At 41.1% G+C, this 13,135-nt stretch overlaps 1 protein-coding gene across 1 annotated transcript; it reads right to left on the bottom strand.

The window, feature by feature from the left end:
- Window positions 1–476: 476 nt before the first annotated feature.
- prdm10 (PR domain containing 10) lies at window positions 477–11,842 on the bottom strand (the record flags this gene model as incomplete). Its single annotated transcript, XM_010783295.1, has 16 exons — window positions 477–2,079; window positions 3,085–3,182; window positions 3,290–3,470; window positions 4,019–4,156; window positions 6,187–6,357; window positions 6,448–6,591; window positions 6,699–6,899; window positions 7,469–7,579; window positions 7,660–7,839; window positions 7,935–8,090; window positions 9,073–9,417; window positions 10,132–10,143; window positions 10,248–10,517; window positions 10,603–10,717; window positions 11,551–11,668; window positions 11,770–11,842. Coding segments are annotated over 16 exons (2,502 nt in total), but the record flags the coding sequence as incomplete, so codon positions are not given.
- Window positions 11,843–13,135: the final 1,293 nt, after the last annotated feature.

Raw genomic sequence — 13,135 nt, 5'->3', positions numbered from 1 at the left:
ACATGTTTCCATGCTTTGATGTTCAAAAAGCTGTTTGCCTGTGCTGCAGCACCTCTTTTCACCCTCTGTCTGAAACCAGAGCCCAGTCTGCTCTGATTGGTTAGCTGGCCGGCTCTGTTGTGATTGGTCAACAAATTAGAGAAGTCCAGCATCACGTACAATGTGTTGGAGCGCAAGTCAATATAAGCTTGAATGTAGTGATGTCACTTGTTACAGAAGTAAACAAAGGAGTCCAATGGAGGAGTTTTAAGCAGGTGGGGGGGAAGAAACTCCCTCTTGAGGAACTTTGGGATTTTAGCCTTAGCAGAATGTTTACCATTTACATTAAAAAAATGGATATAACACTTCAGGAAAGGGAAAACTCCAAAAAGCATAATAGGGACTCTTTAAACTGAGTTTGAACCTGAAAACACCTTGGAATAGTTTGGGTTATTGAGGCAAACACATTCATATTGAAGTCATCTGAAAACACATTGTACAGATATAAAATAATTTAATTTCTCAACACATGGTCAAAATCGTCGCTCTACCTGATCAAACCAATTACATTCCTGCAATATTTTTTTTTTTTTTGTTTTTTTAAATTGTACAGCATGGCCTATTGTCATAGACGGATATAAATAACTTTTACAATGGCCGTTCATTTAGCCTGTGTTCTCCAATACTTATTCCCTCACATATTTGTGTGTGAACGGCTTACAATATTTTGTAGGTGAATAGATTAATAGAGTGGAATAGGCCTTTACTATCCTTAAATAATGCAACTTATTGAGTTGTCCCTATTTTTTTACAACTGCAACGCAAATATTTTTCACTTGTCTGTCTAAAAGCTTCTACAAAAAGTTGTGTTCACCCGTTAGGACAGATGACCAAGTTCACTGGCAGCTGTGTGGCTCTGGTTATCCTCAATGCAAAGAAACGATGGAGAACTGTAAGGAAAAAGAAAGTGAACTAAAGATCTGAAAATCTGTTTCTGTCCTCCAGTGTTCCAACTTTTCTTACTGCAGTGGTGTGTTTGTGTTCTCCAGGACGTACTTACATTATTTTTGCCATATTTCTGTGATGATTATCTTTTTTTTATCCTGTGAGCTTTGTAAAACTAAATGTACTTATTCTTGGAAAAGCAATAATAATATCTTCTTGAATATTTACTATAAGTGTTGTAGTTGTGACCATGACAAGTGAAAAGATATTTGGGGGAAAAGGACAATCCAGCATTTAAATAAAACAGATATCAGAGTCATTTACCAAAAACAAATTAATAGACAAATCACAGATAACAGCATTACGTTGTACACTCAATACAACAGATGGTGTGTTGGGCAAAATGACAATGACCTGTTATGTAAGGCCAAACGCAGGACTGTTTCAGTTCTGTATATCCTTCCATAATTGTCATCTACAAATACTTGACATTTTTTTTAAATGGTACAAATATGTTTAATGGGCACTCAAATCTGTGCAAGGACCGAACAACAAACCTATTTCACCACTTCAAACTCCAGTAGGTCACACAGAAGGACTTCGTGTTGCGTTTATTATCCTCGCGCACAGGAACACTGAATGTCATTTAGGTTCCTGTTTTCAGCAGTTTCATTTTAAAATCTTCTCCAGGGCTGTGTATTTAAAACAAGTTCAGTTTCTGTCCTTTATATCATCTGTTCAAATCAAACCTTTTCATTTCTCAGTTTATTTCCTCCCAAAGTTCTGGCAGCTTGCATCTCCACAGCTCATTAAACACTTCACAGACACATAAAACTGTGCTGCTCATCAGTCCATCCTCCTCTGTATAAAAGTCTCCATCTGACTGTGTGTTCAGGTATGAGCATACAAGCTGCTGAGGTATACATGCAGGACTCATCAAGTTCGCAGAGTTTATCCCTGTGCAGCTCAAGGTTTTGTGATGTGAACTTCACTAGTACCGCTGCCGTTGGTTGTCGTGGTGATGATGTACTGTGTTGTGGCTTGCTGATGGGCCGGCTGCTGCTCCAGATGTTCAGCGTGGGCCTGGGTTGTGTTCTGAGGAACGTTCTGCTTTGTCTCCAGCTCTGTCTGACCCTCAGAGATGACGTAGTGTGTCTGAAGGACAGGGAGGACAAGTGATAATGTTCAATACAGATTTTGTGTTATTTCCTATTTATTTAGAAGTACTTGAAGAGCAAACACATTTCGCATACCTTCATCTGGCTGGCTCAAAAGGAGACCAATGCTACAGCTAAATCATGTGTTTAAAAGCTACACACATACCCTATTTTGACTTTAGTTACAGTAAGTATAGTTTTAAGATGAATACAAAAAGCTGAAATAAATGTTAAGAAGATTCTAGGGTGCAGCAAAGTTGTTGTATTCAGTATACATTCTACCATATGAGATATATGTGTTGTATCAAGGGTTTTTAAATATACGTCCTGTTTATATGTCAAGCTTCAAGAAGATTTTTGAACTATAACCAATGTGGCACAGAGCAATTTTCAGTATTAGTTGTAATAATATCCTTTCATAAAAAAATGTTTTAAAACCATGGAGAACCTTCAGGCAGACCCTGAGTTCTGTGGAAATACAGGGTTGACCAATTAAATCATTTTTTGCCACTGATCTCCAGGTCAAACCTAGCTTGCTGCCAAAATGGAGCAACACTCCATTCAACAAAAGAAAGGACAATATATGGATTAGAATCCCTCGGCAGCTGGGATACGATAAAGATGGAATTGTGTCTGATATGCACTAGTTTACGTTAAAGGTTGGTTACAGAACTGGACCATCACCAACAGCTACCATTAGCATCATATTCTGATATGATGCTAATGGTAAAAAAAGGGTCTGATCGGTTGATGTATAGTCTAGTTAGCTTCGTTAGACGTTGTCTTTTTTAATGTTCACCAACCAACACAAATCATTATGTAAATTAGGTCAAATGAGTTTCCTCCTAGAGAGTGGCTGTGTGGAATGGACATGCATGGTAATTCAATGTGCACAGTTCTTTAAGTAAGAACAAGGGTGTACAAAAATGAAAGTGTAATAGTCATTACTTACATAACAGCAGGTTGTACTAGTCACTTTCAGGAATCAGGCACCATCACTCACCGTTTTCACCTGGTTGCTGTTGCCTCCGGATACAGGTGTGCTGGCCTCGGCTATCACATACTGGGCGTGAGGTAGAGCCATCATCTGGATCTCAGAGGCTGCCAGAGTAAGAAATGAATACATTAACAGGAGAGAAAATCACCGCAACTCTACACAGCTATCAAAAAGGTATAGGATTGATCATATGGGATCATGTGTGACTCACAGTAGCCTCTGTAGTTCCAGTTCCCGGGGATGTATGCGTGCTGCACCGCCCCCCCCTGCTGCTGCTGGCTGCTGCTGCTCTGCAGGGTGTGGCTCTGAGCCAAGGTCACAGGGGTCAGCTGGGTGGGGCTCAGCTCCTGACTGGGCTGCTGGGAGGTGGGGCTGAGAGGCTGACCGCTGACCTGAAGAGGAGGTTAGAGACAGAGGCCTTCTCTTATCTAGCCTGAAAGGACGGTTTTATACCAACATCTAGATACTTTTCTTTAAACTGTAAGTGTTACGTTTCAATCTAGATTTTTTCGAAATTGGGTTGCCATGTGGTGGTTGGTATCAGCCGTAGAGAAGCCTGCCTTTTGTTGGATATAGTAGCACTAGATGGTACTCGATTTGTGGTTCTCAAAAAAAAAAACGGTCTAGTGCACACTTCCTTCTGCACAGTGATACGTTCTAAAGAAAATAGTTCCTACTTGACAAAAATATCATAACATGGTCTGTGGATTATCTTGAGTAACACATTTTCCACCAAAGAAATGTGTTCCATATGTATATCCGATAGAGCTCTATATAGTCGATACTTCTTAAACTTCAAAACAGTGTAAATTGATCAATATCACTACACGTAAGTAGAAAAATCTTTGTTTTTATTAATATTTTTGGGGTGAACTGTTCCATGGGACATACCTTTGTATAAATGACTCATCAACTTTACTCGAGTAGTATTAATATTTACCTGTCCGGCCCCTTGTCCGGCGCCTGAGGGCTCGTTGACCTGGATGTGTTGAACCTGGATGGCGTGCTGGCTGTAGCCGTGAGGGTCGTGCAGCTGGCTCACATCCACTGTCGGGTGCTGGGAATGTGGGGAGGAAGCCTGTTAAACAAGAGAGAAATATCTATTTGTTACGGTTTATTCATCTCAATACACCACGCAAGAAGCTACATTCATTATTTCATCTGAACACTAAATGTTTAGAATACGGCATGAAGTAGAGGGTTCTTTACCTGCTGAAACGTATATGTAACAAAGATGTCATTATCTTTATTTTTAAAAGCAGCTGGTGGTTATTTTAAATGATTATATATATATACACCAATAAAACCTGAAGAACAATTGGATTATATTACAGGACTGTCTCAGAAAATTAGAATATTGTGATAAAGTTCTTTATTTTCTGTAATGCAATTAAAAAAACAAAAATGTCATACATTCTGGATTCATTACAAATCAACTGAAATATTGCAAGCCTTTTATTATTTTAATATTGCTGATTATGGCATACAGCTTAAGAAAACTCAAAAATCCTATCTCAAAAAATTAGAATAGTTCCTCAGACCAAGTAAAAAAAAAAGATTTATAACAGCAAAACACAATCAAACATTTGAAAATGTCCATTAATGCACTCAGTACTTGGTTGGGAATCCTTTTGCACGGATTACTGCATCAATGCGGCGTGGCATGGAGGCAATCAGCCTGTGGCATTGCTGAGGTGTTATGGATGCCCAGGATGCTTCAATAGCGGCCTTTAGCTCATTAGCATTGTTGGGTCTGGTGTCTTTCAGCTTCTTCTTCACAATACCCCACATATTCTCTATGGGGTTCAGGTCAGGGGAATTTGCAGGCCAATCGAGGACAGTAATGCCATGGTCAGTACACCAGTTACTGGTGGTTTTGGCACTGTGGGCAGGTGCCAGATCATGCTGGAAAATGAATTCCTCATCTCCATAGAGCTTTTCAGCAGACGGAAGCATGTAGTGCTCTAAAATCTCTTGGTACACAGCTGCATTTACTCTGGGCTTGATGAAACACAGTGGACCAACACCAGCAGCTGATATGGCTCCCCAAACCATCGCTGACTGTGGGAACTTCACACTGGATTTCAAGCAACTTGGATTTTGCTCCTCTCCAGCCTTTCTCCAGACTCTGGCGCCTTGACTTCCAAATGAAATACAAAACTTGCTTTCGTCTGAAAAGAGGACTTTGGACCACTGTGCAACTGTCCAGTGCTTCTTTTCCTTAGCCCAAGTCAGACGCCTCTTCCGTTGTCTTGAGTTCAGAAGTGGCTTGACCATGGGAATACGGCTATTGTAGCCCATTTCCCGGACACGTCTGTGAACAGTGACTTTTGATACCTGGACTCCAGCTTCAGTCCACTGTCTTTGAAGCTCCCCCAAATTCTGGAAGCGACTCTTCTTCACAATGCTGTTAAGGCTGCGGTCATCTCTCTTGGTTGTGCAGCGTTTCCTGCCACATTTCCCCCTTCCAACAGACTTTTTGTGGATGTGCTTTGAAACTGCACTCTGTGAACAGCTTGCTCTTTGAGAAATTTCTTTTTGTGTCTTACCCTCCTGATGGAGGGTGTCAATGACGGTCCTCTGGACAGCAGTCAGATCAGCAGTCTTCCCCATACTTGTGATTTAGTTTACTGAACCAAGCTGAGTGTTTTTCAAGGCTCAGGAAACCCTTGCAGGTGTTTCGAGTTAATTAGACGATTCAAGTGATTCGTTGAACACCCTACTAGTATACTTTTTCATGATATTCTAATATTTAGAGATAGGATATTTGAGTTTTCTTAAGCTGTATGCCATAATCAGCAATATTAAAATAATAAAAGGCTTGCAATATTTCAGTTGATTTGTAATGAATCCAGAATGTATGACATTTTTGTTTTTTTAATTGCATTACAGAAAATAAAGAACTTTATCACAATATTCTAATTTTCTGAGACAGTCCTGTATATGTCTATTTTGAGCATCTCAAGTTGTGTTTATACCAGGCAACTCCCAGACGTCAAGGTTTATCACTGTGATTGTAGGTTTCTTTGAGTAGCTCAGTCAGCTTTACAGGGAAAAAAATAAGTTACAAAAACAGATCTCAATCCGAAAACTGATCCTGGATCTTACCGGAGCCACCTGCACCACCTGTAGCTGGATGTGTTGCGGCTGCGACAGGTTCCCCCCCGCCTGAGACACTGGGATGTACTGGATCCTCTGGTAGTCTCCCTGCGCTGTGCGGTAGTCTGTGGTCAGAGTCTGAGAGAGCTCCGTCATGGCCTGGGTCAGCAAATCTGTGGTCTGTGGAGAAAATAAGTATCGTACCGTTATGACATCTGGTGTATATTAGGTGACACTTTCTTCTTTCTTTCGTCGTTAACTTCTTCTTACCACTACGGCCTCTGCTGTGGTTCCGTCCGCACTGATGACTGCAGGAGTGCTGCTGATGACAGCTGTAGTGAGAGGAGCCTGGATGGAGTTGGCGATTTGGGCGAACTCTGGATGCTTCTTCCTGATGTGCTGAACCATCTTAGTCTGAGAAATGAGCACACACGATATATTAGATGGTACGGTTCAGGACACAGGATAAAGTCAATCTCCGTATTAAAGTAATAAGACCTCTGAAGGATCTTCACACTGACCTTGCTGCTGTACTGTTTGGCACAGTGCGGGCAACACACCGGTGCCGTGGCGATGGTGCCGGTCAGCTGTGTGTGTGTGCTCAGCATGGGGTCCGGCTCTCCAGGAGCGGCGGGACGAAGCTTCCGGATGCTGGGAGGCAGCTCTGCCCCGGGGTGGTTCTTCAGGATGTGTGCTTTCCTCTTACTGGCACTCTTATACACCTGCAGGAGATCAATGTGTTATCATACCGAAAGTTATGGTTCAGATTTTGACACTAAATTGAAATATGTCACAGTAGAGGCACAAAATACACATTTGAATATGAAAGTCAACACGATAGGGCCCCTTTAATGAAAAAAACACCAACATGGTTATCAGGATTCCAGAGCCAAGCATCACTGACCGATCATTTATGTCCACGTCCATACAGCCCATACATGTTCCTGTTAGTGTTTACTTCCTGTCCGTCTTCTTCTGTCGAATTATCTGACATCCATAGTCTGTCTTTTAACATCTTTCTCTTCCAAAATGTTGTGCTCACCACATATATAAAAATTAATATTCAAAAAGTATTCCTTGGCGTTTTCTGATGAAAAAAATGTATGTTTGTTGTTCACAGCTGACGCTAAATCGGCCTGACTTCTTACTGCTGATTGATATGACTGAAAATAGTCTAACCAACGGTCCGTTGACCTTAACAGCGGTCAGAATCGAGTAATCAAGTAAGCCCTGTAATAAACCAAAAAGACATCTTCTCCTAAAGTCACACAACTGGATGGGGGAAACAAACCTTGTCACAGTACTGGCAGAAGTAGTCCCTGTTGGGCTTGATAATTGGCAGTGTGAGCTCAGGTACGTCATCAATACGCATCTCTGGGTGACGCTTGGACAAATGATTGACCTGTAACCAGAACAAAAGTGAGTAAGAATAATGGAATATAATCTTTAAAAAAATACATTTCTCTGTGAGTTGTTGCTCACCAGCATTCCTCTGCGTCTGAATCCCATCATGCACACTCTGCATTTGAACATGAAGCTCTCGAAGTCGGTGGTGGGCACCTTGAGCTTCAGGGTTTTGGAGCGATGGATGCGGTCCGACTTCTTGGCCTCTCTGTCGGGGTTGTGCATGCGATGCATGTGCTCACGCAGCTTATCTTTCCTCTGGATGTCACAGGAAAATCATTGTCACATAACAGCTCACAAATATATATATATATATGAACTAACACCAAAAACTGTCCTCTTCCAATGCTCACCTTGAACTGTTTGCCGCATGTTGAGCACAGGAAGTCCTTGCGGTCAGAGTGGCGTAACATGTGCAAGCGCAGCTTGTCCGGCCGGCAGAAGATCTTCTCACAGTCTTGACACTGAAAGACCCGATCTGAGTGGAAGCAGCGGATATGCTTCTTCACCTAGAAGGAAGACAAAGTGTATCTATTCACTTTTTGGCTAAATCCGCGCAAGAAACATTTATAACAAGCAGTAATAAATCAATTGTACCTGTTGATTATGAATTTTTTTTTTTTTAAAGATACTTTTAGGATAAAGTATTTTTTTATGCCTCTTTGCACACTGCATTGACACATTTCAAATGTTTTTTTGGGTCAGGCTAACAGTTTTTCTTTGGTTTTTGCCTCTCTGGCAATGACTCGTTTAGTTCTTACCATTGTTAATTAAGGTTGTCACAATACCAGAATCTTGAGGTTGGATAATGATTGTAGGAGCCATGAAATGTGTATAGTAATGCGTTTTCTTTTAATATAGATATTTGTTTGATCACTATTGATTGGTTAGCTTTGGTCACATGGATATGGGTGGCACTCATTATAATCCTGTTCACCTGCGTGAGGTGTGTGTGTGGAAGAGAGGGTGACACAGGGTCGTTGTACCTTTTGTTGACCGCAAGTTTAATGATTGCTTTGATTAATATAACAATGGACACGTCCAAGGAAAATAAGTTGATCATCCCAGATTTCATTAAACCACATTATTTTTCAACACAGTTTTGGATCTCAGCAAGTACTCTTTTGTAGCGTGTCACATAATATCAAACAGGCCCGGCCTCAGCCTCTCAGCGTTTGTTTCCTGCTGCCGCTATAATGATACTAGTTTGAAAAAATCTTCATCATTCCTCCTCACCAAATACGATTTTTTTTCTTTTTACAACTTGCACACAATGCTGGCATATAAGAAGTCACTAAACACATAGATTACATGTTTATCGTGCGTTTTTCATTAAACATTGATCAAATAATATGAACTACACCATGTTAAAAAGGACATTCTCAAACCCAAACACATTTAAAAATCAAAGTGCTCCAGGTCTTTTTTTGGTATTTGGTACTTTGTAACCTTGTTTATTAGAGTGCTATACAAATAGTTATGATAACTAACCTGGATGAAGTCGGGGAAGGTTTTCTTGCAGGACGGACAGGTGAAGCAGCCGTTTACTGCGTGCTCTTTCACGTGCTCTTTGAGCATTTCCAGCCTATCAAAGATTTCGGGACACAAGAGACAGGAGTAGGAGCGCTGTTCCGTGTGCAGCAGCATGTGGTCGTCCAGCGCCGAGTCGCTGATGAAGCTCTTGTTGCAATAGTGGCAGGAGAAGGCGAAAGCGTCCCGGCCGTGGACCCGCAGGTGCTGGTCCAGCTTGTCTTTGTCCCGGAAGGCCTTGCCACAGTGTGTGCATTTAAAGGGACGGAAACTCTTCCTGATGAAAAGGTGCTGCAGCGCTGCATTCTGGGAGGGAAGAGAGAGAATAACTACTATCAGACCACAGCAACATTGTTTACAGACACTGAGGTGGGAAGAGGCTGATGGAGTCAATGGGGTTTGCAAAGGGTAATATCCCCAAATGTCACAAAAGCATTAAAGGTCCCCTATGATACTGTTTTTCATCAATATATTACAGGTCTCAGTTATATACAAAACATGTCTCTGGCATGTCTTTGGCTCAAAATACCGAACAGATCATTGTAGCATCCCATAAACCCCTCTGTTTTAGCCCTGTTTCAAAAGTGCTGATTCTGTGTCTGTAGCTTTAAATGCTAATGAACTGTTGCTGGCCACACCCCTCTGAGAGATATTTGGTTAAAAAAAACACAAAGGTGCTCTAGGAGGAGATTCAGGTGATAAGGTGGGGGTGGTGTTAGCTTGGTTGGTTATTGGCTAATGGTAGCACAACCCAAATAAACATTATGACATCACAAAGAGGCCAACATCTGATCAGCTCATTTTCAGACAGGTTTTTATATTAATGGATCAGGACAAAAAGTGAGCGGATCTTTTTTCCTGAAACTTTCAGAATCTCTTTACGCAGAGGGGACACATGTTTATGTATAAAAGACATGAAAAAGTGGATTTTGCATAATAGGTGACCTTTAACATCATCTAAAATGACAATAGGAATCATTGAAGTGAATGTCTCGGTGCCGTCCTCCAGCTGCTACATACCTGCACATCCATCTTGGAGGGGAAGCAAACATTGAGGAAGAGAGACACACTGTTGTAAAGCAAATTGTGGCTAATAAAATAGCTTTATTGCATTTCAGTGAATGCAGCAGTCTTACCCGTATCTTCTTGGCACGGCGCATGTCCTGAGAGGTGAGGTGGGTGTCTGATTGGCTGCTCTGCGCCGGGTCTTCCTTCAGTGGAGCTGGCAGGTCGGTGCCGCTGGGGGGGCTGCTGGCCTCTGGGACCGCCCCCCCCACACCAGGTGTCATCTGGCCCTCTGCCTCAGTCCCAGCCTCCGCCTCAGACTCCATCTCCACCACCTTCAGCCCGTTCTGCGCTCCGTCCACTTGCTCCTCCAGAGGCTTCTCCGTTAATTCCAGAATCTCCTGATTCAAAATGTGGATAGCAAATTTCTCAGAGGCAATCGACTAACCCATGAATCAACATGCTGTGGATTAATGTGTCCCTTACTGTTGTCTTGTCGCCGTCTACTGGTGGATCCAAACGTATGAATTTAGGCGGGCGTCCCGGCCTTCTTCCTGTCCCAAATCTCCTCCTGCCTCTTCCTCGACCCCGGCCTCTGGATCTAACAGAGGAAAGAATCCGTTAGCGGGTCATTTATTTCATTGTCATTTATTCTTATTTTGTTTATTTTCATTTTTTATGTGTTATTAAGTGTTATTTTTAATCACAAATGTGTTAAGATCAGTGAAGTAAAGTAACTAAGCTCATTTACTCAAGTACTGTCCTTAAGAACAACTTTGAGGTACTAGTACTTTAAATTGAGTATTTACATTTTTTGCTACTTTTTACTTCTACCCCAATATCTTCTATTTTTACTCGACTACATGTATTTAGTACCTTTAGTTACTTTACAGATACGGATGAATGATGTGAAATATAATCAAGTGTTAAATCAGACTTTAGTTCCACCTGGAGTAAATCCACAAGCTACCCTGCAGTATACAAAGTCATTCAAACTAGCTGCACCTTCACCAGCTTTGAGAACACTTTAATGATTAATCATTATAAAACATATCATATCTATTATTCTGAAATGGACCAATCTGCACAATGACTACTTTTACTTTTGGTACTTTTAGTATCATTTGATGCTAACACTTGTGCTTGTACTTTTATTTGAGTAACATTTTTGATTGCAGGACTTGTACTCCTACACTCTGGTACTTCTACTTTTACTTAAGTACAAGATCTGAATACTTCTAACACCTCTGGTTATCACCTAGTAAGGGAAAGATATTACTGTTCTTATTTGAAAATTGTTTACAGTGTGTGTTTGGTTTGTGAAGCACTTTGAGTTACCTTTGTGTATGAAAAGCACTATATACATAAAGTAAAATTTCTCCATAGAAATTAAAGAGAATGTATAAAAGAAGGAGATATAAAACAAGTGTTTACCTGGTCACAGAGTTTGACTTGTCGTCGTGCATGTCGAGGTGCTGCTGCAGCTGTTCAGAGCTCACAAAGCGCCGGTTGCACTCGTAACAGGGCCAGTTCTTCTCCTGCTCCCTCAGCACTGATGGAACAGCAGACAGTGAGAACAGCAACAACCCTGACAGTGTTGTACTAGTTTGTGTTGATCCGAGTTCATATAAAGTAGAATGTGCAGGGACTCACCTTTTCTCTCTTCTTCTGTAACATTGTGGATCTTCTCATTGACAAACTCTGCATACGACGCCGCATACCACACCTGCAGAGGGAAGTATTATTAAAAAAACAAATAACAGTTGCCTATTTAGAAAACAGAAAATATTGACATCTTCTCAATATTTTATCTGTTTGTTATTATCATCATCATTATGTTATGTTAGATTAGATATACTTTTATTGGTCCCAGTTTGAGAAATTATTTTCTCACAGCAGCATGTAGGGCAGGGGTATTCAACTAAAATTCAACGAGGTCCAGTCAGAGAAAATCTCCCCATGCAAAGGTCCGGAACATCAAAATGTCTGACTTGCTTTATGAATTAGTGTGATATATATTGAAGTAGCTGTAGCTTTATCAACGTCTGCATGTAATCAACAACTGACTGCCAATCAAATAAAGAAAGTACAATTTAAAAACAACAATATTTATTGTCAATTAACATTGAACTATACAGATATACAGTAAAATACTGTGGATATGTGTAATGTTCCTCTCGGCTGCATTTAAAATAAATAAAATAGCTTTTGAAAATGTGTGCATCCTAAAAGTGCTTAATTTTAGATAAATAAAATAAAGTGTAGCAGCAGCTTGAGTTTCTCTTTTTCTTTGTTAACCGTTTCACATCATGACTTAACAGTTTCAGACGATTATAGAACAATATCAGTCTAGGGATGGGTATCGTTAGGATTTTATCGATACCGGTACCGGTACTGCTTATCGGTATCGGTATTTTTCGATACTCTTATCGATACTTTTCAATAATTTGGTGTTAATAAACTAAAAAAAGACAAGGCGATGTGCCTGCAAGACTGCACCCAGGTAAACAAAACATATTACCCGTGCGCAGCAGCTAACCTGCCTGCGAGCCTTCGCTCAGGTCACATTTACACACGGCGCGGCTGAAGCCCGCTAGCACTAATAGCACTAGCAGTATCGCTGCACCGTTTTAGATTCAATGAGTGTCTCGGTTGCAAATGCTTCATTAAGTTGCTTGTGTCACCCCCTTTACAAGCAACTAATTGAGTACATAGATTGCATCTTGCACTATCGCCAATACATTTTTTTAAAGTGCACCCAGACCTTGGATCGCTTCGCTCTGTCCGCCATGCCTGCGGGAGTCTCACAACAATAATAAGAGCGCTGTTGAGAGAGATGAGGAGTGGCGTTTACAGTGGCCAATCAGAGGGGTGTCAAACCGGATACATCACACGGGATGAGGGTTGCCAACCAACCAGAATGGTTTAAAGTTAAACTAAGGAAGTAGACGTAACAGATATATCGATAGCAGCACCGTTTGTCCAGCGGCTTAACGGTATACCGATACCGTCCAATCAG

This window comes from Notothenia coriiceps, unplaced genomic scaffold (genome assembly GCF_000735185.1).
Source record: "Notothenia coriiceps isolate Sejong01 unplaced genomic scaffold, NC01 NC01_scaffold00024986, whole genome shotgun sequence".
NCBI classification, from domain to species: domain Eukaryota; kingdom Metazoa; phylum Chordata; class Actinopteri; order Perciformes; family Nototheniidae; genus Notothenia; species Notothenia coriiceps.
This window is presented reverse-complemented; position numbering and strand designations above follow the sequence as displayed.